At 44.1% G+C, this 26,417-nt stretch overlaps 1 protein-coding gene across 1 annotated transcript in view; it reads right to left on the reverse strand.

Annotated features, from left to right (window-relative positions):
• Positions 1 to 1,842: 1,842 nt before the first annotated feature.
• Positions 1,843 to 26,417, reverse strand: part of LOC138452776 (vomeronasal type-2 receptor 26-like) — a 38,706-nt gene continuing 14,131 nt past the window's right edge. The window contains exons 3-4 of the mRNA XM_069605119.1: positions 13,694 to 13,820; positions 1,843 to 2,738 (exon numbers count right to left, since the gene is read on the reverse strand). Coding sequence (XP_069461220.1) covers positions 1,843 to 2,738; positions 13,694 to 13,820 — 1,023 coding nt within the window. The remainder of the gene's footprint in view (positions 2,739 to 13,693; positions 13,821 to 26,417) is intronic.

Below are 26,417 nucleotides of genomic sequence, written 5' to 3' on the forward strand. Positions count from 1 at the left end.
TGTGACTGAGGTTGGGGTGCATAATTGCGGTCTTTCTCCTATTGTCTGTGCGGGGCCTGACATGGTATCTTCTAAGTCCTACACCATCTTCCACAACTCCAGCACTTCCTTTCTACTTTTTAATGTCTTCTCCTTATATTTTGCAGTTACAAACATGTACATGTGTCTCAATACATCTTTGTTATTTGTCTCTTCTTCTGGCGATGGTTTGTACATACCCCCACTCGTTTCGGCCAACCACTCTCTGTGGCACTTCACTATCTTCCTATAAAGTGGGGCAGCTGTGCACATGTATTCCAATGGGGTTACCGCTGCATTGTAGCCACCCCTGTACCTGGTACCGTACGCTTTCCTTTAATCCCTCAAGTTCTGTCCCTCCTGTGACCCGTTAACGTGCCTCAAATTCAATTTCTTACCCACACGACTTCTTGCTCCCTCTCAAACCCTCATGCACTCCTATGAAACAGGCCACTCCCTGGCGTATACACAGAAACCTATAAAACACCTGGACCCTCCTGAGGTCCACTCTGCACAATACAAAAACACTATATATATATTCAATGAAAAAACGTTGTTAAAGGGACGTAATGGTTACAAGTAAAATCGAAAACCACTGCTAAGACTAACACACTATCACTGATGACATCACATATCTGGGCCATTTGTTTTTTTTCACCGACATATCAAGGCCACTTGTTTTTGTTCACTCACAGTGAGAATTTCCAAAATTCAAAAGGTGCTATATGTCTAGACATTAACCTTGTCGTAGGTTCTTAAAGTACTTTCCTTAGGGTTTGGTCTTAGCTCATGGTGCACATACATGAGACAATAAACAGGACTCAAACACACAATTAACTCATACCATGTCTCTCAAGAGTAGTACTCTTAAAGTAGGCATGCTAGAAATATCATGAGGAAACTACCCCTTTTCAGCATTCTTTGTGGCAAACAGTTGTATGACTTTGACTGTCTTTACGTGGCATAGATTTGTATACATGAGATAATATTTTCCCCATTTAATGTTTGGGGTGAGTCCAAGGAGTTGACGTTCCATGCTTTATCCTTTATGTTGTCAGCCGCTAAAGAGACTTCCTGTGTACTTACCTCTAGGCTGCTTGGATGTTCCTTAATATGCATCCCAAATCAATATGGTCATATCTTGATGTCTTAACCTAAAATAAATATTGAAACACAAACCTGCACAGATTTCTGTAGAACGGGTCACATGGGGCGTGGTGAGGCTGCAGTGATGCTCACCCGTGTCCCTCCTTGTAAATATGATGCATTTGTCATGGATGAAGTGATGGGAGTTTGCTGAGGCAGAAAGTGACCTAATTTCCTCAACATCTCAGAGCCTTGGACTTGGCTCTCGCAAGGATTAGCGCAGAGCCATACCCAAGATCTTCCGCAGGCACTGCATTTATTCACTCCCATTGCTCACTCTTACAGGCAGATCGCAGTAGAAAGTAGGACCTGATCAGCACCACCTATGACCCCTGATACAGAGTCATACCCAAGACCTGCCACAGGTATTGCATTTATTCACTCCCACTGCTCACTCTTACAGGCAGATCACAGCAGAAAGTAGGACCTGATCAGCACCACCAATGCAGTAAAACATGTAGGAAATATTATACAAGTTTCTGCAGAACCCACAAACAGAAGCTTTAAAGTGAATAATGGAGCCGGAATACAAAATACTAAAATATGATTGATTAGTAGTTAAAGGTCATAACATGTTTATTTTGTCAGTTTACTGTTGCTTTCATGTGTATTGATTTACTTAACATATTTGTCAGCTTTCAAAAGAGATGGCGCCCACTTATGATGACCAATTGAATCTCATCGTTGTGACACATATTCCTTGGTGTTCATGTCTGGCCTGAGAAGAATCACATAGCATTTGGGTAGGAATATACAGCCCAGGAGCCCCGCACCGGAGGCCAAGATGGCAAAGACCTCCACGGCCACCATGTACTTGCCCTTGGAGCTCAGGTAGGTTGGGATGAAGGAGACCCAGACGCTGCAGAACACCAGCATGCTGAAGGTGATGAACTTGGCCTCGTTGAAACTGTCCGGTAAGTTCCTTGCTAGGAAGGCAATGATGAAGCAGAAGCAGGTCAGGAATGCCAGGTACCCCAGAACACAGTAGAATGCAATGTTTGACCCCTCATTACATTCCAGTATTATCTGACCAATCACAGACTGTGTGTCATAGGATGGGAAAGGGGGAGCTAGCACGAGCCAGACGATACAGATAACGACTTGGATACCGGAACACAAAGTGACTAGATAGTTGGAGACCCCAAATCTCATCCAGCGTCTTATCCCACTTCCTGGTTTGGTGGCTTGGAATGCCATAACTACAGTCAGGGTTTTACCTAATATCGAAGACACCGAAAGAGTAAAAGTGACACCAAACACAGCCTGTCGGAGAAGACAGGTGACCATCTGAGGTTGACCAATGAAAATCAAGGAACAGAGGAAGCAGAGCATCAGTGAGAGCAGGAGGACATAGCTGAGGTTATGGTTATTGGCCTTCACTATTGGAGTGTCTCTGAAATGTATAAAGATCCCGAGAGCTAGAGTTGCGATTAAAGAGAAGGCCACAGCAATGACAGCCAACAAGGCACCCAACGGTTCCTCGTAGGACAGAAATACAACATTCTTTGGGATGCATCCATCTCGTCTTTTGTTTGGCCACATCTTTTCCGGACACGTAACACAATGATCAGCATCTGATAGAGAGAGAGAGCGCAGTGTCATTAGCTCAAAAGGTCAATGTGTGGAAGAAAAAACATGTTATTTAAGAGATTCAACCTAGTGCCTAATATGTCAGGTGTGAAAGTGGAAAACTGTATTCACAGTCTTTTTATTTGAAACTATGTTTCTGGAAAAACACTTTATCACAACTGCTTATCGTCAAATCATTGTAGTGCTAAGAATCAGGTTCCACCCTCATCCACTAGTAATCCCTTCTATGTTAAATGCAATCCATTTGCATCTGAGAATTAATATGTTATACAAAAGGGTGATACTGATGCTTAATGATTTTTATTTATCAACCAGCCCACTTGTCATCAATCTTCCACTCCCTTATTACTAATCTTTTTCTGCTAAAATCATTCGGAGGGTAAGGGCAGTTTCCCTTGTAAAACCAATGACGTTAGGGTCAAACATGTCTTTGGACTGTGAGCAGTCTCGAGAGGCAGCTGCTGAGATAGTAAGATACCAAAGAGATTGAATTGCCCTCACTGCATGCGCCATCAGCAATCTGCCCCATATGACCCAACACATGTTATATCACTTCATGCAGGCACCTGAACTGTGTGGCTTACTAAGCTCTCTCTAGAGGCATGTGCTAAGATAGTAAGCCCCCCAAAGACATTATATCATACCCCATACACTAGCCATGGGAGGCCAGGTTAAGGTGACCCAACACAAATTATATTCCTTTATGCAGGCGCCCAAACTGTATGGTTTAATAAGCTCTCTCTAGAGGCAGCTGCTAAAATAGTAAGATACCAAACACATTGGGCCTCATTGCAAGGCTGGCGGTAGCCTGCCTATAGGGCTCAATGGGAATGGGGAAGCCAGAAAGGTGCCGGTGCATCCACATGCTCTGCTCGCGGGTGCCGTTACAGCCACCAGGTCAGAACTGGCAGCCGCAATAGCACCCGCGAGCAGAACTCGTAGTTTGCTAGTCTGGGAACTACAGTACCAACATGCTTACCGGTACCATAGTTCTCAGAACGGCAAACTTATAATGAGGCCCATTGAATTGCCCTCATTGCATGAGCCATCAGCAACCCTGTCCATATGACCGAACACAAGTTAAATCACTTGATGCTGCACACAGATAATAATGTGGGATAGAAAATGATCATTTTCTTCTGTTACATTGACTTTCACACAATGGAAGGTGGCCTCAAAATTGCTATGATCCAGTGGATTGAAATGGCATTCCCCCCCATTGGCAAACTTCTAGGCTATATGCTGTTATTGGGATTTGTACTGTGCACTGCTGCCATATTCATGGTCTCCAGGTGCCCAGGAGGATCTGAATAGGAAGGGGATTGGGATGGATTAGTTAGTGGGATTGAGAGAGAAAAGCGCAAGAGAGCTTTGATGTGCTGTTGACTGGTTCAGTTCAGAAAAAGCGGTCACTGTGTGCTGCTTTGTTTTAGTTGATCGGCGTTGTGTGTTATTTGGTGGATGGTTGAATAGGGCTGGCTTATGTGTGCTTTGGATGTTGTGGAGAGCAGGTAGAGTGCTTGTAGTTTGCAGTGTTTTGTTTTTTTGTGGCTGACATATGTGTCTGGCTTCTTCAGTGTTGGAGGGTGGGTATGCAGAGTATTAGAGAGTTCTAGTAGGGTTAGTCGGCGGTCGTCCAAGTCTTTCTTTTACTGTGAGTAGGATTGATCCGTTGGGTTAATCTTATTCTATGGTGTTTGAGTTGAGTGTTTTATTTCTCTGGGTGATCCTGTTTCAGAGTTTCTATTATTGTGGTGTATTGGCAGTGTTCCGTCACTAGTGTTCCCTCTTTAGTTTGGTGAGTTAAAGAGCCATGTTTTTAACAGTTTTCTGAATCGTAGATGATCCTCTGTTGTTCGTATTTCCTTACAGAGCGAATTCCAAAGGCTCGCTGCCATGCAGGAGAATGCAGATCCTCCGAATTTGTGTTTGCGTATTGTTTCTGTTCGAGGCGAATGTCGTTGCTGGCCAAGGGTTTAGATAGAAGTGCACACCTATGGTAAGTAAGTTTAGTAAAGAAATTCGAGGATTATTTTAAATAATTTTTAGGTGCGGGGGAGGAACTGGGGTCATGGCACAAGACCCCGACAATAAACAGTAAAAAGAAAGAGGATTCAACTTGGGAACCCTCCCGTCCCCTGCACACTTTCAAATGTTTGGATTAATCCAATACAGTTGTTCAAATTGAGTTATACGCATTGCACATATTTTTGTTTTTAACCATCCACTTGACAAGTCCCATTAGAGGGATCATTCCACAGAACTATAATATGATGTACGTTTTACTGTCTATTTTACAGGGAGGGGTGTATCAATTGACCTTCAGTTTCTCTCTCAAACATGGGCCACATAATTCACCTTATAACGTTGCATGTATTACAACGCCTATTATGACCTGTTACAACAAATGTCACTACATTTTCTAAATTGTAAAATTGAATATGTTATGAATTGTGTCTACAATATTTTCTTTACTGAATTTGTGTTTTTCCTTTTACGTTAAGAGTCCAGATTGGCCTTTTGAAGAAGAGGAGAACTTCCTCGAAACGCGTCGTCATTTAATTTGGACTCCATTTTTCTCAATTTGAGCTTCATCTATTGATTCCATTTTGTTTCTATGCACTGTAAATAATCTGTCTCTGGACTATAATTCTTGTTGAAAATAATATAGCTTGGCTATAAATATATATTTTTTTATCTCACACTTCTGTGTCTGACCATATTTGTTAGAAACAAAAATATGCACAATGCGTGTAACTCAATTTGAACAACTGTATTGGATTAATCCAAACATTTGAAAGTGTGCAGGGGACGGGAGGGTTCCCAAGTTGAATCCTCTTTCTTTTTACTGTTGAATGTCGTTGCTGGATCTTAATACTTCTGTTGGTTTGTGGATGGAGATTTCTCCCTGTGTGTAAAGAGCATTTTGAAGAAGATACATTTTTTCATTGGCAGCCCAATGTAGTGTTTTGAATGCTTGTGTAATATGTTCTCTCTTAGTGAGTCTGGGGAGTAGTCTTGCTAATGCATTTTGTATTCGTTGTAGTTTTCTCATAAGGTATTCTGGCATTCAGAGATAGATGCTGTTGACGTAGTCTATTCTTGACATGACGAGAGAGATGACGGTGAGGGTTCTGTCTAGGAAGGTGAAGAAGGGGCGTATCCTCTTGATTGTGTGTGAGTGGAAGAAGCATTTATTAACTACTGTGTTGACTTGTGATTCTAGTCTAGTGTTAGTCTGTTGTTCATTAGTATTCTGTGATTCTTGACCACTTTGGATGGTTCTGGTGGGTTTATCTGTTCAGTAGGCCGGTGGAATGTCACGATTGTTTGGCGGGTCATTGGGTGTAATCATGATTTCTGTTTTGTCTGGTTTGAGTTTAAGGCTGTTGGTTCTCATCCACTGGTTTAATTCATTGAGGCAGTTGGTAAGGGTTGGGGTTAGCTCCTTGCTGCCATTGATTTTGTAGATGATTTGAGTGTCATCTGCCTGGTTGTCGCAGGTGGGGCCATGTTTTTTGATGAGGTTAATCAGGGGAGTCATGAAGATGTTGAAGTGTAGTGGTGATAGTGATAAGCGCTGTTGGACTCCACATGTTGTTTTACGGTGTGCTGACTTGAGTGGTGCTATCCAAGTTGTTTCCGTTCAAGAAGGATTTTAACCAAAGGAGTGCTGTGCCGCGATTCCATTGCCTTTGAGTCGCAAATCACATAAAAAGCCCAGTCCATTAGCCAATGAGGAGAGACTTTGTGAATACCCTGGTGTCCACCTCATGATAGGGCTCAGAGCATGGTGTTCCCTCACATCATGAGAGAGGGCCGGCGTTGGATCTTGATAGATACAGCCTGGGAACTCTGAATTGACAGGCAGCACCCAGCAAATGTGGCGATGCACGGTTTACCAAACCCTGCACCTACCTCCTCCATAATCACCTTTCTACTGTTCTATGTGAAAGTGTCGGCAGGAAAATGTAGTTATGTGAAAAACTAGTCAGAAGAAATTAGTTTTCAAAATGTAGTCATTTGATACAAGCAATATAAAGTGTGAAAATGTTGCTAGGGATAAGGTTGCCAAAAAACTGTAACCCTAATAATGGCTTTCCTTAACTGTCACACTTCAGCCCCACAAAGCATCTCATTTGCATATGATGTGATGCAAAACACCAAATAAATAAATAATAAATGACCCTAACTCCATCCTCATCACTAGCCTTCACCAAATTCCATAGCCCCTACCATAATGCATAAGTTTCTTGTAATGCGAACCATAGCCTTCTCCCAACGCAAACTATTACACTTACCCTAACTCTTGCTCTACCCTAACCCCGGTCCCACCACAACAGTACCAGCCCTCACCACCTCGCTAGCCCTGTCTTTAACTCTAACCCAAACTCTTACTCTGTTTACCCTAGCCTTACCTTAACCCCTACCCTAGCACTTACCCTGACCATTACTCTACCCCACCAAATCCCAACAGCATCTGGCTTCAACAACCACCCTGAGCCTAACCCTTACCCTAATTCTAACCAAAATCTTTAACCGTAACACCTAGAGTAGCCATGAACAAAGCAATAACAAGTCCTCCACACATTCCATTAACCCTAATGCATCCCCTAACAGCACTACAGTTTTGGCTACTTTCCATCTGCATGCCTCACTCACCCCTATGTTGCCAAGTTAAATCACAACATTTTTCTTGGTCACTTTTTCACTGAAAAGGTATTTTCAGATATTAATCAATGACTTCTTTTTATTTGGCAACATTACTTGTATTATCATTATCATTAGGATATTTATTGAGCGTGTACCTAATGTGAGCATACAGAGTTATGACTCGGACGCAAGGATAGTGTACTGACTGATAAAGACTTGTATTAAGTAAATCAAAGCAGAGTTTGGGAGAAAAGGCCTAACTTTCCCTAACCTAGGAGGGGTTTCCCTGCCTCAACAAAACTAACTAATGTCTCTGTCAGAATAAAAGTTATCCATCCTGTGTCCAAAACCTAATCCTCACACTCTAAACTCCCCAGAAAGTACAGAAGGGGAAATAATATCTCCTGGCCGGCCGCCTACAGCCTTATAACTCGACATAAAAGTGCCAAAAGAAAGTTCCCACGAAAACCAGTGTTTCAAAGAAACCGTTCCAACACAAATTTGTGTGTTCCACAATTACTCTTTCGTACAGTTCCAAGGGGGCAACGACCTCTTGGGTATTGGCTCTTCCTTTTACGTAGCTTTAGGCTAGTTTTACAGTCTTGGTTTCCTCTCCTGCAAGCTCTGTCTGAATCTATTGTTTGCATAGGTTTGTTTGTCACCTGGATTCTTTCTGATTCACAGCCTTGTTATACTCTCCTGCCAAGGTCGGTATTTCTTTTCCATCGGCCTATTGCACTTGTTTTACTAGCCTACCAAGTATGTTTGGTATGTTTGTCCTTCCTTGTCTAATACACTTGGTTCACTAACCTGCCACTTGTATTTGTGTGTTTGTCTCACACTGTACTGCCTTTTATTTCCCTGGTAGCTTGGGTTTACTCATGTCCAGTGTCCTGTCAACTTTTCTTATGTTGTCGTGGGGAGGGAGGTGTGTTACCCAGATCCTATGGGCTTGTTATTTTCATGTGGAGTTGCTTTCTACCCCCTTTCCTGAATGCCCAAGCCAACTTTCGCCCCCCTTTTGGATGACTCCACAACAGGCCAATGCTTGATCAGGCTAATGCTTTTAACATTTTCTTAATTGATAAGATCAAAACGATCCACGAAAGCATTAAACTTCAAAGAGATTGGTTTCCCCCAACCTTCCGGACCCAAGGACTTTGCAGAAAGGAGGAGGAAGCTCTAATATTCCACCGTTCTTTTTTAAGCCAGTGTCAGAAGAGAATATTCTTACTCCACTAACAGTTCTCAAACCCACAAACGACACATTCTTTCCTCTTCCCGCATGTTGTGCGGCAAAGTGTCTGGTTTCATACCTAACCCCCCTTGTGACTAATTTTATAAATGCGTCATTTAATCAATGGACATTTGCAGCGGAACTGAAACTATCGGTAAGTGTAATTGGTTATTTATAACGCGCTTAATACCCAGAGGTTTCCAAGCACGGACCCGGGGATCGAACTAGTGTTGCTCCGCGTCGTCTTGCTTCCATGGCGAGCATGTTGCCCCTGAGCTATCCTCCCGGCTATGATGTGATATGATATATTATTTATAACGCGCTTAATACCCAGAGGTTTCTAAGCGCGGACCCGGGGATCGAACCTGTGTTGCTCCGTGTTGTCTTGATTCCAAGGCAAGCACGTTGCCCCTGTGCTATCCTCCCCTTTGTTGAAAAAATCGAAACCTGGACCCAGATAACCTTCAGAACTACCGCCCTATTGAAGGTCTTGCTTAGTCTGGAAACATTTCGAAAAAGTGGTCACAATATAGTTTCAAGAATATATCGAAAGAGATGGCCTTTTAGATCCCCTTCAATCAGGGTTTTGGCTAAATTTGGTACCAAAATGATACCGCTGATAGCGGTTTGGGACGAGTTGTTGCAAGCGATAGATGAAGGTAAACTATCCCTTCTGGTAACGCTTGACCTATCCGCGGCTTTCGATACTGTGGACCATAATGTCCTATTGAAATGCCTTAAAATCACAGGAAATGTTTCAGGAGATGGTCTTAAATGGTTTGCCTCATTTTTGAATGGGCGAAGACAACGGATGCAGTTGGAGAGCTTCTTGTCGGAAACTCTCCCACAAACTTGTGGGGTCCCACAGAGCACAACATTTTCACCACTCTCGTTCAAGCTGTGTCTTCGCCCACTGATGAACATTCTGAGAAGACACAACATCAGTTTTCAATCTTAAACTCGGTCAACGTTGTAGAAGACACCCTCATCAGGGTGGGTAGGTGTTTGAAAGAAATTGAGGGCTTGGATGGCGTCTAACTGGCTACAACTCAACCCGAACAAGACCGAGGTGATCCTTTTCGGACCGAAACAACTATTGGAGGCAAACAGCAGCCCCCTCCTCCTTCATTTCTGGGTTCAGAAATGAAATATACGTCCAAAGTGAAAAACTTTGGGTGCATTTGGCAAAGCGATATGGGCTGTGACGGGCAGGTTTCAGCCAAAGTCCATGCAGCAATTTTTAAACTACGGCTGCTGCGACAGGTTCTTCCTTACGTGCCTGAGAAGGACCATTCTATATTGGTAGGAGCCCTAGTGAACTCAAAGCTGGACTATTGTAATGGCTTACTCGTTGGGGCTCCTGCCAAACATATCGGCTACAAAAGGCACATAATGTGGCAGTTAGACTAGTCAATTTCTGGCCTTCGTCGTTCCCTTCATCGGTTAGCAGTGGAGGATCGCATTAAGTTTAAAATCGGCTGTCTAATATTTAAGTGTTTGAATGGCTTGGCACCGAGATATCCGGCGGACAAGTTAATACAGTATCAACCAATGCAGTCCTTAACATCAGGGGACAAGCACCTGCTTACTATCCCCATGAGAAGATGTGTTTTCAGGGGAGATTGTAGATTTTCGGTCTTTGGGCCCAGACTGTGGAACAGTCTCCCACTGGAACTAAGGAAAGTGGAATCTCTGTCAATATTCTGAGAAAAGTAAAAAAAAAAACTTTTAAATAGACCTCTTAACAACTGTAAACTACTGTCAATAAATGATTGGTGATGGTATTATCATATGATCATGTTATTTCATCTGGGTCAGGATATGATTAGGTGTGCTGCGTGCACCATATAAATACCTCAATCAATCAATTAATCAACACAATTTGCCACCATGCCACTTATTCCTCTTTCAGCTTGTTTCCCCGAGATGTTGTTGCTCTCTCCTCCGCTCAGCCCCGTCGACATAGGGGGAAGAACAAGGTTAGGGAACAGAGAAACAAGGGAGTGGTGATGTAACAACAAATGAGGGAGGGTAATTGCCAGCAATGGATCTTCAAGTAACTAGGGGAGGAAAGAGTGGGGATCAGATCACCCACTCTTAGGTATGGTGGGGAGTGGACGGTGTATGGAGCTAGATGTTAGGGAAGAGCCATTCCTTAAATAGGAGGGTGTTGAGCTCCTTCCTGAACTGTAGAAGTGAGGTGGCAAATCGGATATTGATGCAGAGGAGTATCCAGAGGTTCAGGGCATATACAGAGAAGGCCTGTCTTCTGTTTTTGTCCTTCCTGCACCGGCAGAGTTCAAGTCTGCATATGTCCTTACCTCTGGTGGATCGTAGGACTCCGGAGATGCTGAGTTTATGGATACTGAACCAGCCACATCCCAGCAACCACCCCTGGCAGATTGCCTCGTTTTTATTTGAACTGCCTTCAACCCTCCAAAACACAGTCCATACTTGCTTTTTAGAAGCTCCAGGGGCCGTCCCATCTGTTATAGGCCCTAAATTGCCAGATTTCTGTGCAGTGGTACGGTCCAATTTTCAAAAGTAAACTGTAGTGTTAGCATATGCACGTGTAACCTTCGCCACAAGTGTATACCTGCCCATGAAAACCACCTTAGGCCCGCATTCTGGGCCATGACTGCGGCGAGCTTGGGTAACAGAACAATAGTCCTTCGATTTCATTCAAGCAATGTTTTAATGTTTGCCTGCGAATGATATGGGGACTCAAATTAATGTATACTCACATATTCGGTTATATGACATGTCACCATACGTGATGCACTCTTCATGGGGGATGTGAAATTGTACATTTGGAAGCCTGCCTAGATGCCGTGTGAACAGTGATATTGGAATGTGAGCTGCAGGTCGATTATTGGGTTGCTTGCAGTTTGGTGGCAGAAAGTGTATGAGCACTTATAATTTCTGGCCTTTGTCGTTCCCTTCATTGTTTAGCAGTGGAGGATCGCATTAAGTTTAAAATCGGCTGTCTAATATTTAAGTGTTTGAACGGCTTGGCACCGAGATATCTGGCTGACAAGTCAATACAGTATCACCCAATTCAGTCTTTAAGATTATAGGACAAGCACCTGCTTACTATCCCCATGACAAGGTGTGTGTTTCAGGGGCGATTGTAGATTTTCGGTCTTTGGGCCCAGACTGTGGAACAGTCTCCCACTGGAACTAAGGACAGTGGAATCTCTGTCACTATTCTGAGAAAAGTTAAAAACAAATCTTTTAAATAGACCTCTTAACAACTGTAGGCTACTGTCAATACATGATTGGTGATGGTATTATCATATGATCATGTTATTTCATCAGCGCTAGGATATGATCAGGTTTGTTGCGTGCACCATATAAATTCCTCAATCAATTCCTCAAAAAATGAATGGCACAGGGTTCTCAAGGTAGCACTCCTTAAAATGAAGTCTTCCCTCTCATGGATCCTGTGAGTGACATCACAGGATGTGAAACTTGAGTAAAATTGAAAATTAATATAATGATAAATAACTGAAATAGATTGCGGCCCGACTGGAAGCCGTGTCGGGTGAGCAGGCGCTTTGGGTCTCTCTTGTTTGGTGGTAATAGCATCAATTTCCATTTCATTAGGAAGGTGAGTGCGATGAGGATGGCAAGTTCCATGTTGTTTGCTTCTGCTTTACCTACCGAGCACTAGGGAGACTATTCTTGCAATCCTGTCAAAGATATCTTGGCAACTGCTCATTGGCTGGTTCAAGGTTTTTGATTGATTGTGAATTCTTGTGTATTTTACCAAGAATTGTGTACACCCAAAGAATTGATAGTTGGTAATGTATCTCCCTACCAGTTTTCGTGATTGGATTTGTCTTTTGTCCCGAACTAATAAGGAAGCCTTTCTTTAAATTTGTTGTCTTTGCATAGCCACAATAACAATAATTCCCACTAATTTAAATTAAATTATTTATTTGGTGGCATTTGAAATGTTTAGAAATCGCAGGAACTAATTGTTTTAAAATAACTATAGCTAATGAAAGAGGTAGACATTGGTTGTTGTTGTTTTCCGTGTCTATATGTATATATTCAAATGTTTCTCCTTATTAGCTAATAGGTATATTTAGCAAAGTTGAGGAGCCCTCTTTAGTCATAAGGTTTAAGATTTAATTATAGTATGAGAAATGTTGAATGGGTGCAAGTGATTGTGGAATGGAAGGATAGCTCAGGGGCAACACATTTGTCTTGGAAGCAAGAGAAACCAGCGCAACATAGGTTCGAATCCCGATCCCCGCTTAGAAACCACTGGCTGGTATTAAGTGTGTTGCTTAGAAACCACTGGCTGGTATTAAGCGTGTTGCTTAGAAACCACTGGCTGGTATTAAGTGTGTTGCTTAGAAACCACTGGCTGGTATTAAGCGTGTTGTAAAAGAACAATTAGAATTTGTGAGAATGTTTCTTTTTGGTGAATGACTTTGGGTATTTTAGAAACACATGCCCTTTGTGAAAAACTGGCTATTTATTGTTTGAAAGTACTGATTTGTATGTATAAACACTAGAAGGTGGTATAGTTGTTGCATCTATAGGGACATATGTTCTTTGGAATGGAACCTGGATTAAGTAGGCTTGTTTGAAACAATTCAGTAGTTTCCCAATAGGAGCTAATATTGGAAGGTGAAAGCATATCATTAGGGCATGTCAAGGGCAGAACAGAGCCATATCAAGCAGCCACTAGTTATGCCTGGTGCCTCATTGCCCACAGCCTGGCCTTTGGCCTTTGCCTCCTTCAATCCAGTGGCCTTGATAGGTTTGCAAACATGGGTGGACTGGCCTACAGGGAACTCTGGAGATTTTTTAGTAGGCCTCTGCACCCTGGGCTCTTTTGCATTTTATTTCTACATTTTCTCATAGGAAAATGGTTGGATTTGCTGAAAATGTGTAATTTGGTGCCACTTTGAAAATGATTTCCAGGGCCTCTTTTGGTTCCCATTCCACTCCTGTCTGCAAACTACTACTAGGCAGGGTGTAAACATAACAGCCTCCATTCCCTGTACCAAACACAGAACATGGCAGCCTCATTACCTGTCTGATGGGACACCTCACCCTCTGGGCACTGGATACAGCCGTAGCAGCAGACCTGTTTACCTGGTAACATTAGTTTCTGATATCCAGGCAGGCACGGCTCACTGCACCTGGACTGCGGCGGTGTCTGTCAGGTAAGAGAAGAAACAGTTAAATAAGCAGTATAAAATACCACTTTATAAACATCAGCAACATCTTTCTCAATCACTTTGGAAAGGTATGGTAAGACAGTACAATTTCTTAACCTGCCCTGATAGAATGTGTCACTGCCAGCACTGTTCCAGCTTCTTGAACATATGCAGACATTGCAATGTACTGAAAGTGGGCAATGATCATTCATGTGGGTCTTGCTGTTCAGAGTTGATGGAATGTTGCTGGTTTGGTTGATGATTGGTGGCAGTCAGGGTTGAATTGCATGTGTGCATTAGATGTGTCATGGTTGATGACAGTGGTGCGTAAGACTGGGGCGAACCTCCAACCATTCGCAGCATGAACTGAATATGCGCCTCGGCATTCAGAGTTCCTGCCGGACTCACCAGCTGCCAATAATGGGGTCCAAACTCGTCCCATGGGTTCTAACAGATGGTGTCCGTTTGGCGGGCCTATCAAGCTCACTGAATCATCTGGCAAGATGCGGTATGCTCTCAGAGGCTCACAATGCCTGTAAAAGCACCATGGCACTCTAGCTAGCTTCCTGTTAGACTGGAGGAGCTGGTGCTTATAGGCCAAACCCAAAATGTGTGCTCTAGGGACATTTTGCTCAATTTTAGAGGAGTTTAGTGATCTTTGACAGTGCAATAGATGCTTTTGTTCTCAATTCGCCCCCTTTTGTCTGTGTTTATTACACCCCATGTGCCATCCTTCCTTTTTACCAGTCCACGCCATTTCCCCAGTTCCTTTTTTTACTTTTTTACCCCAAAAGTTCCATAAATAACAAGCATCTTTCCCTTTCATAGTCCTAATTCCATTTGTATTTGTGTTTGTCCTATTAAACCTTTTGTGACCTGTATTATTATTTGTTTTCCTTACCTAGACTTCAACCCCCCACATAACAAAATAATAAACAGATGTTCTTTTATTTGTTTGTGAAATCTAAAACGTTCCCATTTGTGTGTGAACGGATTATCCTTCTTGTTTGAGTCACCTTCTTTGCCCTAGTCTGTCACTTGTCTTTGTTGTTATTTCCTACTGGGAAGGAAGGAATTGACATCAGGAGGAGGGTAGTTGGAGGATGAACAGGAGGTTGACTTCTCTTGGGATTATGTTGTTAATTGTCAGGAGGTGCACTTGGAGTTTGTTCCCACCATGAGATTTATTTGGGATTGGATCATGATGAGTGGAGGAGTTGGGCGTGACAGAGCCTTGGGACTGGCACAAGGAAGAGGGAGGGGCGATGGAGGAGGAGGCTTGTTTGACAACACCGGAGGCTTTGGAACTTCCACAGGAGTAAAAATCAGAGAGTACAGTGGAAGACACAGTGCCAGAGGAGGCGCTCCTTATGCCAGAGGTATTGATTATGACTGGGGACGACTGGCAGGCAATACTTGAGTGAGGGAGAGGGACATTGTAGTCCCAGGTTTATTGGACTGTTTGGGGGCATCATGGCTGGGGGATCAACAGACAAATCAAAGTCAAGGTCCTCAGGTTCAAGAGTCTATATTTTTAACAACAAAAATCCTAAGAGATTAGGGAGACCAGGATTATGTCTGATAAAGTGATATGATATGGCATTTATAACATGCCTATACACAAGAGTTTCAAGGCACGATGAGGCAAGGGAGCATAACAGAGGGAAGACAGTGACAACAATCTTACTAGGCCAGGTGACATTGAGATTGCACACGTGCAGGTGAGGTGGGGAAGAGGAAAAGTGTGAATGGGAAGTCGGAGGGGAAGTGCAGCAAATAGGATAAACAGTAAATAAATCGTGACAATAATAGGAACAATAGCTAAGAAGTGTGGCTAGATGGTGGCAGGTGTAAGGGTAAGTGCAAACATCAAGCGTCAAGCGCTGGTAGGGGGATGTAGGGATGCAGAAGAAGCCCCAGAGTGCAAGTTTTGCCAGGGGGGCAGTGCAGGGGTGCAACTGGCGGGGAGGGGACGTGGGCCCGAGAACAGAGGGTAGCCAGATGCCCAAGGCAGTTTCAGTTTCAGCCAAGAGTTCAGCAGGGGAGAGTGGGAGAGAAAGCAGAACCAAAGAGGAAGGTCTTGAGTGTCCCAGCTGAAGAAAGAGATCTACCACCAACTCGTTGCTTGGAGAAGTGACTGACCCTGAGGGAGTTGGAGGCTGATTAGCGAAGAGCTCAAGAAGGAAGATATTTAGGAAGAGAGAGTTGGAGGTATTGAGGCCCCAAGCCCCAGAAGGTCTTGTGGACAATGCAGAGGGTTTTGAACTTAACCCTTGCTGCCACTGGGAGCCAGCGCAGAGATTTCAGTCCTGGAGAGATATGATCCCTGGGCTTGAGGCCAAGGACAAGTGTTCTGGAGGAGTTGCAGTGGGCGGAGGGCGGAGAGTAGATGCAGGCAGATTTAGAAAGAGTCTGTTGCAGTAGTCCCGCCTAGAGAGAACCAGAGCTCTGGAAACAGTGAGCTTCTGGGGGAAGGAGAGGAAAGGAAGAATACCTCTGAGGAGGTGCAGCTGGTAGTGTGACTTCTGAGAGACGTCACAGATGTGAGGAGAGAAGGAGAGTGTGGAGTTGAAGATTACCCTGAGGTTTTAAGCCTCACAGGTGGGAGCAGGAAGAGGGCAAAGAGAGGCCAGCCAGAGAGAGACAGGAAAGGAGGGTGCGGGTGTGCCGATGAGGAGAATCTCAGCCTCACTGGTATTAAGGCAGAGATCGTTGGCCGCACACCACTCCTGGATAGCAGACAGATAGTCGGAGATGAGAGAAGGAGAAGAGGTGGCTGAGGGAGCCTGAAAATGAGCTGAGTGTCATCCGCATAGCACTGAAAGTTGGGGCATAGAGCGGCAATGCAGTGGGCAAGAAGTGCCATGTATTGGTTGTACAGTTGGGGAGAGAGGTTGGACCCCTGGGTAACACCACAGGTAGAGATAGAGATAGAGGAGAGGAAGGACCCAAGTTGGACTTGGGAGGGTCTATCGGAGAGGGAAGAAGTCAGCCAAGCCAGGGGCTGATCGGTCATAGCCAGGTTATCCCAGTGATAAAGCAAAACAAAGAGGTGATGGCTGGAAGTTTAGAAGTAACCTTAAACCTCTGGTATTGCTCTGGACAGCCCTCCAGAACATCATTCTTCACCTGACAAGCCATGACAGAAAGGGGAAATACCATATGCAAATCATGCTTGGTCCCACCCCAAAGGGGCAGTCGATTCCGAACTGCTAGGCCACATCCCTTCTGCATGAGACCACAAGCATCCCCAGACATGTTTCAGCCTCGTTGGGCATCAACAGTGAGGAGTAGCATAGGTCTCTTGACCCAGCAGGCACGAGTCCCACGTGCGGGCATAACCATCGCACTCGGGTGATTATAGCACAACAAAAAAGGTGATGGCTGGAAGGTTTAGACTGAGGGCTTGATCAAAAGTTGGGTGGTATCTCGGCAATATTCCCACCAGGATACTGCCTGAGCTAATAGCGCTACCGCCACCTGGTCTGGCGCTATTAGCGCCGGATCACGGGTTTGGCGGAACGGTAAACCCCCATTCCCCATTGAGCCCATTTGGGAATTCCCCATTGCCCATCGGACCCAATGGGGAATTTTCAGCGCCATTACCTTCGGGGGTACTACCGCGCAGTAATAGCACAGAAAATCGGAAAAATTCACAGCAAACCCGTGATTTGGCAGACCCTTAAATGCGGCGGTAATAGCGTTACCGCCGCATTTAAGGGTTACCGCCAAACTCATGATGACCCAGTGAATCTTAACCTCTGACATTGCTTTGGGCAACCCTCCAGACAAGCCACAAATCATCTCCTACACCACAAACTTTTAATTGCCCTGACTTCGAGGGATATGACCGACTAAGTGTCAAATTGACCTCCCTTTAGTCTTTTGTCCTCATCAGAAATCCAAAGTTCTGAACAGCACCATTCATGATTTTATATTGGCCTTTTTAAGGTCAAAAATCCAAATACACTACTTGCAGATTTTAACTTGGGCTATAATGACCCACTTGATCAGATTTATTCTTGTGCCTAAGTGATCTTGGGTTCACACATCATGTCACTTTTCCTACCCATATTAGGGGTTCCACGATCGACTGGATTTTAGACCATAACATGACCATAACTGAGGTCAGAGATAAAACCATTGATTGGTCAGATCATCTCTGTATCTCATTGAACGCATCCAGTAAAACTACCTCACCTGAACTACCCACGGTTCCACTTCCTATTAGCTATCAAAGGAAATCAGAAATGTGCTCCTCTCTAGGCTTTAGTGAGCTAAGTAAAAGCATAGCTGATATCAGTGGTCTTATGCACTTGGAGGACCTAGTCAAGAGCGTGTTCTCCTCGCATACAACAGTGTTCAACACTCTGGCTCAGCTGAAATCTATCCATACACGTCGCCATGAACAAAATAAGGAGTGGTTCACATCAGAGAGATCCGCTCACAAAACCAAGGTTGAAGCTGCAGAGAGGAAATGGTATGATGATCTCACTTTTCTGCGTAATGTTGAGCTAAACAACTGCCGCCATATTTACGTGAAAGCCATTTTTGAAGCAAAGCAAACTTATTTTAACTCACAAATGGAGACAGCTGCTAGCTCCTTGAGAATGCTATTTTCGATAGTCTCGCAATTAAGCACTCCCAGTCGTGCCTATCCCTGACCCGCCCCATCAAAAAACTGATGTCTATTTACAAACATACTCTATTGACAAACTGACTGACATTAAAAATAAATCTCTATAGCAAAAAAGCCACCACAGCTTTCAACAGATCCCGAGATTACTGCATCCCTCATTTGAGGTATTCATTCAGAAAGGTTTGCATTGCAACCTGTCACAATGAATGACCCTTGTGACATGCGTATAACTCTTACACGCACGTCTGTTCCTGGTGATCTTTGCCCGGCTGAGGTAATTAAACATCTTGAAAGCTTGACACCAATTTTGACTAGCATTGTCAATGTCTTCTTTTTAGAAGGTTCCATTCTTCTTTAAAAAGAAGTTGGAGTACGCTGGTGCTCAAAAAGTCCTCCTTAGATCCGTTCACTTGTTCATATTATCGACCTATTGCAAATAGTCTTTAGCTGCTTGAAATCCTGGAAGACCTGCTTACATTTAGCTGCGAGATTCTGTAGAGAAGTGTAGGTACCAGTCAGGTTTTTAGTAACGAAAAGGCCCCAATACATATCAATGATATCCTTCTTCAACTAGTTGAGACCGACGGTGCAAGCTTCCTGATACTGCTAGATCTATCAGCAGCTTTTGATACTATTGATCACAACATTTTGCTGGATCGCCTCACTGCAGAGCTAGGCCTTCACCAAATAACTTGAAATTGGTTTTCCTCTTTTCTTACTGAAAGGCTCACCACAGTTAAAATCAAAAGCTTTGAATCTTGTGCACCTCCTCAACTCTGCGGTGTGCCACAGGGTTCATGTTTCTCGCCCCGCCTGTTCAATGTGTAATGTGTACATTTGGCCTCTGCGTGACCGACTATGTGGACGATACTCAGATTGCATTCAAAATACCCAAATCCTCTGAAAACACGGGTACTCGTAGTCAGACTGTTTTCAACAGTATCCAAGCATGAATACATGAAAACTGTCTCAGTCTGAATCAATCCAAAACAGAATTACTACTGGCCTGCTCTGACCACTTAAGAGCCAAAATGCAATCATACTATGCCCAAGTGTGTCATTCACAGGAGTCTTTCTTTAAAACCACTAAAGGTAAATCTCTCTGTGTCATATTGGACTCTAACATGTCCATTCTCCCCCAAGGCCAATACCATGTTCAATGCCTCCTCTTATCACCTGAAGAGTTAAAAATAAAATGCACCCTTTTCTTTCAACTGGGAACCTCACTATTACAGTCAGAGCCAATATTTGGGCCAAACTTGATTATTGTAATGCTGTATTCCTGTGTCCAAATAAGCAAGCCGTTTCACGCTACACACCCTTCTCAGTACAGCAGCCCGCATCATGACCAACACGCCTCGAAGGGCTCTAATGAATCCAGTATTGCTAGGATTGCAATGGCTCCCAGTCAAAGCTCAAATCAAATTCAAACCCATGACCTTGGTTAATAAAACCTTATATGGAACAGTTCCCAAATACATGGCTGATCTGATCCAAGGGAATTCCTCCTTGTGAAACCAAAGATCTCAAATCCAGTTTCTGCTCTCTGTACCATTTTTTAGATGTTCAAGAGCCTTAGAACACTCATTTCAGGCCGGCTTCCAGCTGGAACTCTTTTCCCATACAGCTAAGCAGCACAAGATCTTTGCAGGCTTTTAGAAAAAAGATACAGCTGTTTCTTTTCTAGTTCTACCTTAGTTTTTCACAATCCTTCTTTTTGTTTCTGGCCTCCACCGATACTCCTTAAGCACTTAGATGCCCCATGGGTCGCTAGCACAGATATAAATACCTCCAAATCAAAATAATCAATATCCCTATACACAGGCCCTCACTTGCAACCCATCGCTCAAAGAGATTCATCAATAACAAACTGATGTTGACCTGTTTGGACAGTGGTATTGTTATGTATAAAAGATGATGTTTGAGAACGAAACACTTTTTAGGCAATGCGCAGTGAGATTACATTATTTGCCAAGGATCACACACTTTGGTTAAGCAGCATGCTACAAGTCCCTTGTTTTATGGGCAGTCTATTGCTGAATGTTGTGATAGATTGCATGACCCCAGCACGGAAAAGGGGAAGGTATAACAGGCTGCAGGAATAACATATGCCCGGGTACTTTTGCCCCATAGCGAACATCAAAACCTGGCACCCATGAATATAAGCACAGTAAGTGAACATATATCTTAAAGTAAAATATACAGATATAGTTCAGTTCACCTTCCCCTTAGAAGAAAGAGTGCAAGACAAAATAGCATTGGACTAAAAAAAAGTCATGAACACCAGAAAAATAACCTGAGAGAGGAAATGTTCTAATAAATATGCTGGCAAAGTATAAAAGGTGCTCACCTTTTTAACCCAGAAATCTGTCATGAAATATTCCCTGGGAAACGAAAACCCAAAACGAAACAAGTGCTTGTGTTCGCGTGGGTAAGCGTCTGCACTGGGAACATGATAACCTGTATCAAATGCTGGTAGCCAAATACTTGAGCAAGCTTGCCAACCTAAAAAATAAACCGAAGGGTTGCGTCTGCCCTCTGAAAAAAACGGACTCTGGCAGCATGTGTCTTTTTACTTGTGCTCTGAAAAGCAGTCACAATCAGGGGAAAATAACTGCACCAGTGTCCAGGATTGCAAACTCTCTTGCCACATCGTGTGCAAATACTCATGACTTACTTTCCCTCTCATCATTTCCCCTCCTCATACCAATGTCTGGCTTTAAACAATAATCTGCTTAATAAAGATAACTTGAAAAGTACACATACCATAGTGTCCCTCAGGTATATAAATCCTTACAGAACTATGTTAGGCAAAAAGTGTACAATTGTGGCATTATTCCCCCATCCTTACTGGGAAACTACAAAAAACAGAATGCAATTCATCAAAAGGCAAAAGTGGTCTCTCAGTCTCTGGGTGCAGTACTTTCAAGGGCTGACAGTAACGCAGTTACAAAAATTGCAGACTCTGTGTGTTGAAAATACACGAGATCCGGGGCTGTGGACTATTTCCCATCTATGCAGACCCTGCTTAGCTTCAAAGCGAGGAAGGATCCTGCCCCCTCAGACCATGTTGCTCGGTGTATTATGCTAATTTATAAGCAAGATAGCCTGAGGGGGCCGGCTGCTACCTTGCGTTGAAACTAAACAGGATCCGTCCCGGTTACTGCATGGATGGGATTCCCAGATGCCTTCACGCCCGACGTCACTGTAGCTGTACAAATATCTATATCTTTTTTTAGCTGCAGGTACAGAACGACAGATACCCTTGGTTATATGCAGTCATTTCATGTATGGACTACAGATAGCCATTGCTATCTGTAGTTTTATAGCTGTGAATATCAAAAATAAAGGTGAAGTGTTTTCTTGCCCACCCAGGCCCTCACCAAGTGCCCCCCTCATCTGTGCCAGCTGCCGCCACTCCCCAGACGGCCTCCTCACCACCCCTGCCCTCTCCCATTCCCCCCACAACACTCTCTGTTTCTGTGACGCAGTTTGTTTTGAGATGTCAGCTATTCGCCGAGATAGCCGAGGTTACAGAAAAGATTTGTGTTGCAAACTCAGTCCCTAGAACCCCTCTAACTCCAAACCTCCCCTTGGATCCCTCTAGCCAACACCCCACACCTCTAGCCTGATGGCATTTGCATGTTTTTTGACCCGCAAATGGCTTTTCTCCAGTGTTTCATTGTTTGATATCTTTTGCTAAAGCTGCAGCTATCGTCCGCATTGAGAGATAAACAAGATGACGGCTGTTTCATTTCTAAAATCTCCTACTTTTGGCAATTTACCTGAGATATAGCTATCTATTTTGGAGTAAGGGGCACCACCTTCTCCATCAAATATTTAAAAAACGACTCTATGGAATACCCCAAACCACAAAAAATCCTGCAGTGAACGCTTCGTTGCTTTGGACTTGACCTAAATCCATCCAGCGGTTTAGGATGTGCGGTCTGATAAAAAAAAAAAGGACCATTTTTGTCTATGGAAAAATGAATGGGAAGTAAACTGCAACCTTTTTTTTCCTTTTCTTTTTCTTAATAATATTTTAATTTGTTTTACAAACCTCTACCAAACCTTGCAGTCTGGGGGGGAGAGGGCATGGGTCTCTAATTGACTTCATAGTTTTGTACAGATCCATCTCACGAATCAAAAGTTATTAGCAATAGAATGTTTCAAGGTTCCTATGGGAGTCCAACGCACCTCTACGGCGACCGTCGCCCTATAATATAAAATTTTGATCCAAAAGAAAACAACGAATCAATACCATAATTAAGCCAACAAAGTAATTTATTTTGCTTATTTGCAAGCTTTCGTGGAATGTCTCCACTTCCGCAGGCAGAGATGGGATGAAGCCTTTGAAAAACGTTACAGCTTACATAGCCCCTCCTGCAGATACCCCGTTATCTGTGCCTGTCTGCACCTGCTTACATAGCCCCTCCTGCAGATACCCCGTTATCTGTGCCTGTCTGCACCTGCTTACATAGCCCCTCCTGCAGATACCCCATTATCTGTGCCTGTCTGCACCTGCTTACACAGCCCCTCCTACAGATACCCCGTTATCTGTGCCTGTCTGCACCTGCTTACATAGCCCTTCCTGCAGATACCCCGTTATCTGTGCCTGTCTGCACCTGCTTACATAGCCCCTCCTGCAGATACCCCATTATCTGTGCCTGTCTGTACCTGATTTGTAGTTTTGCTCAGAGAGGCATTTATTAGATGTACAACTCCCCCACTCATTGCGATCTTCAAGGTCTAAATGGCGTGCAGTGTTAAGTGGGGCAGGGGTCAGTGTAACGGAAGAGCAGGGAAAAAGAAAACAGCCCATCCTGTTAGAGGGCTCTCGGGAAGGCATGAGGGGATGGTCAAGTGTAAATCATTGTATGTGCAGTCCAGTTGAAACTCGGTATGTCAGGCCAGTCCCTTTACAAGAACAGTGGTAGCACAACCATCAACTTATCAGACTTGTGCCCCTAGAAGTCTGAAAGGGGGGAGACACACCCAGATATGTGTTAGGCCTGTGACTTGTGCAGGACAATGTGGTAACGTTGGGTCAAATACCTTATAGGGATTGCGTAAATCATAATCAAGAGGAAAGGGTGTGGTTTAACTAGGGCGAGGGGCCTTGACAAGTCTCCGGGAAGCTTTTCAGCTGCGGCATTTTGAGGGCAGATGGGGCTGGGTGGAAGGAGTCTAGCAACAATTCATTGCATTAGAGAGAAAGGTGGGGCTGGTGCAGTGCCAGTTGAATGCCTGTGAACGGCTTTCAAAAAAATGATTGAACGTTTCAGGTCTGGATGTTGGGATTCCTGTATCCCTATGGGTGGAAAGTCTGTTAGTTGGAATAATGACTCTTGAGACTACAACGTCTGTTCAAGCCGCCTGCCAGTGTATTCAAAATGTGCATGCATTAGAATTCATCATTCACTCCGGATTTGTCAGTCCTAAAATTACCCCTGAGTACAGCAATTTTGAGGTCATCAAGGGTATGACTAGCTTCTGAAAAATCATCACCCACCGGACTCTCGTTTGTACATCATTTGACACTTTGGCGATGGAGGTTCATGCGTTTATGTAATTGTTGACTAGTTTCCCCAACACAGTAGCCCCGTCCAGGACATTTCATGCACATAACCCACACATATATGTAGGATAATCCATTTGAGCCAAGTCACAAAGGCCGCAACACCACCTAGCAGCCATCGCTGGAAGTTCACCTCTAGTTCAGAGCCACATAAGCAAGACATTGTGAGTATGCAAAAGAGCCCAGATGCAAGCTTTTTGCTCCAGGAAATGTGTTGTCTTACAGGGAAGTGCTACTTTATGCATAACGTTATCAACCCAACCTTATATAACCTTGATTGAAAAATGTTGCATTTTGAATTGTTCTACTTCGATGTTTGGGTTGCTACTGGTTCACCTTCAGACCCTTCTTGAGAGTATAGACTTCCCTTCGGCCCGCATGACCACAAAAGCCAAAGGAAGTATATCTCTTAACTGTGCCTGTTTTACCTTTATGATTGGGTCCATGCTTGGTTTGTAGAAGTGTGAGGCTGAGTAGGCACTTAAGCCTTTACTTATGCGCCGGCAGAAGTCAATTCATCACTTTGATGGCAGTGTTTGGGAATTCAGACAGACTGTGCCCACAGCTTAGTCAGCCATAATACAAATGTACAACTAGCATTCAATTCACTGCCATGGTATTTTTCAACTACTTCAAAGTGGCTCACAATGGGCTTTAGTGCAGGGTCTGGGATCAGTCTCCCTGCACAAGCTCTGTGAGAGGTTGGGTCTCCCACATGGCAGTTAAGGTAGGAATACTGAATTGCTGAGAAATCTTAGAACGCGGTGCTGGCGGAATTTCATCTGAATGGGAGACTCCCACACCTTCCAGTGTGGAGGAAAGTAGCTCAGATGGTGACAGCCCAGGCACCACATCCCCAAGGATGTAGTCTAACCATCTGAGGTTGGGAGCAAACTTTTTGAGGTGTTGATAAATCAGCTCTTAGAGTCACAGTGTGCATGGGCTGCAGGTAACTAATTTCACCCAACTCAGGGCATATCTAATTCAGACCCGTGTGAGAATACCTTGAAAAGTGTGAGATGGGGACAGGAGTGACGCCAAGCCTGTGGAGCCCGAGAAGGCTGCAGGCCGGTATGTGAACGCTCCAGTCCACACAAATGCTAAGGTGCCTTCACCCAAATCAGAGACAACTGATCAGGGTAAACACAAGGAGGCCAAAGAATGACGTTCTGACCGTTCATCCCAGAAAGGTCCCCAAAATCCCAAGGGAGATCACAGAGTCATGGTAGGCCAACTTCTTCCAGAAACCAAAGTGTTGGCACCTGTAGCATGAGGTCCCCAACACACTCCACAACCACTCACTAACACTTTATTGGTAAAGCAGTAAGCAGACAAATAACCAATGTCAACACAGGACTTCGGCACAAGTGAACCCCCCCGCCCCCTCCTGAGCCCAGATATCTTGTACCTACAAGAATACATGAGTTTCAATGGAAGGAGGGTGGTCTCAGCCTGACAAGGTCACACCTTTCAACTTTGTTGCTGACTCGGACAAACCCTCACAGTCTATCAATGTGAGATGTACTCAGCAATGTGTGTTAGTGTTATCAGTAAAAGCAGCACAGTGCAATGCATTTCCTCAAGGTGAATATACTCCCTAAATCTCTGCAGGCAAGAGGCATTGTAATATAATGACATTCACCAGCTAATGCCACCTGTCAGTAAAAGCCAAAAGCAGAGAACACGTTTAGCTATGCCAAAACGGATATGCTTCAGAAGTGTGAACAGTGAAGGATAGCATTCTTTAGTGTTGTGCAAAGCGCTGTTCTAAAGGCGACATGCACAGTGCAGTGTATCGTCTCGCTTTATGCAGACTAGAGACAGTGTTTTAACATGGCAAGAGGCAAACAGCATATACATGTGTATGGTGCTCTTATAACAGGGAGGTACGTAAATGCGTATACCTTATTGTTTAATTTTTCCTTCACATTTTCGATGTGGAGATTTGTCCCATAGGAAGGTTGGAGGGCCTGCAAGATGAAGCGCAAGCAGGCCATTGTGACGGTTGTTTCCTTGGAAAAGGAGCAAAATGTCCATGTATGCATCTTAAATGAAGTCCCACTACGCCAGGGAGTTGCTGAATGTTCCCTCACTCACTCAGATATTTCTGGACTGTGTCTTTTCCGTGGGGAAATCTCTTGCACCTCACGTGGTATTGCTGCTAGTGTCACAGCTCTCAGGCAAATAGTGAAGATAAGGCAGTACACCCCACGACCAAACCCGGAGGTAAGAAGGTTTGATGGTCTGAGTTACTGTCCCTTGGAAATGGTAAGGCTTATTTGCAGGGGCACAGGCTCCCTGCACCGTGTTGCAGTCAAGGACTCCATTCCAGCCGGTTGGCTGTTCGGTAATGACCTCCTTGACCCATTTGTAGCCACA

This window comes from Ambystoma mexicanum, chromosome 4p (genome assembly GCF_040938575.1).
Source record: "Ambystoma mexicanum isolate Mex_15411 chromosome 4p, UKY_AmexF1_1, whole genome shotgun sequence".
Taxonomy (NCBI): domain Eukaryota; kingdom Metazoa; phylum Chordata; class Amphibia; order Caudata; family Ambystomatidae; genus Ambystoma; species Ambystoma mexicanum.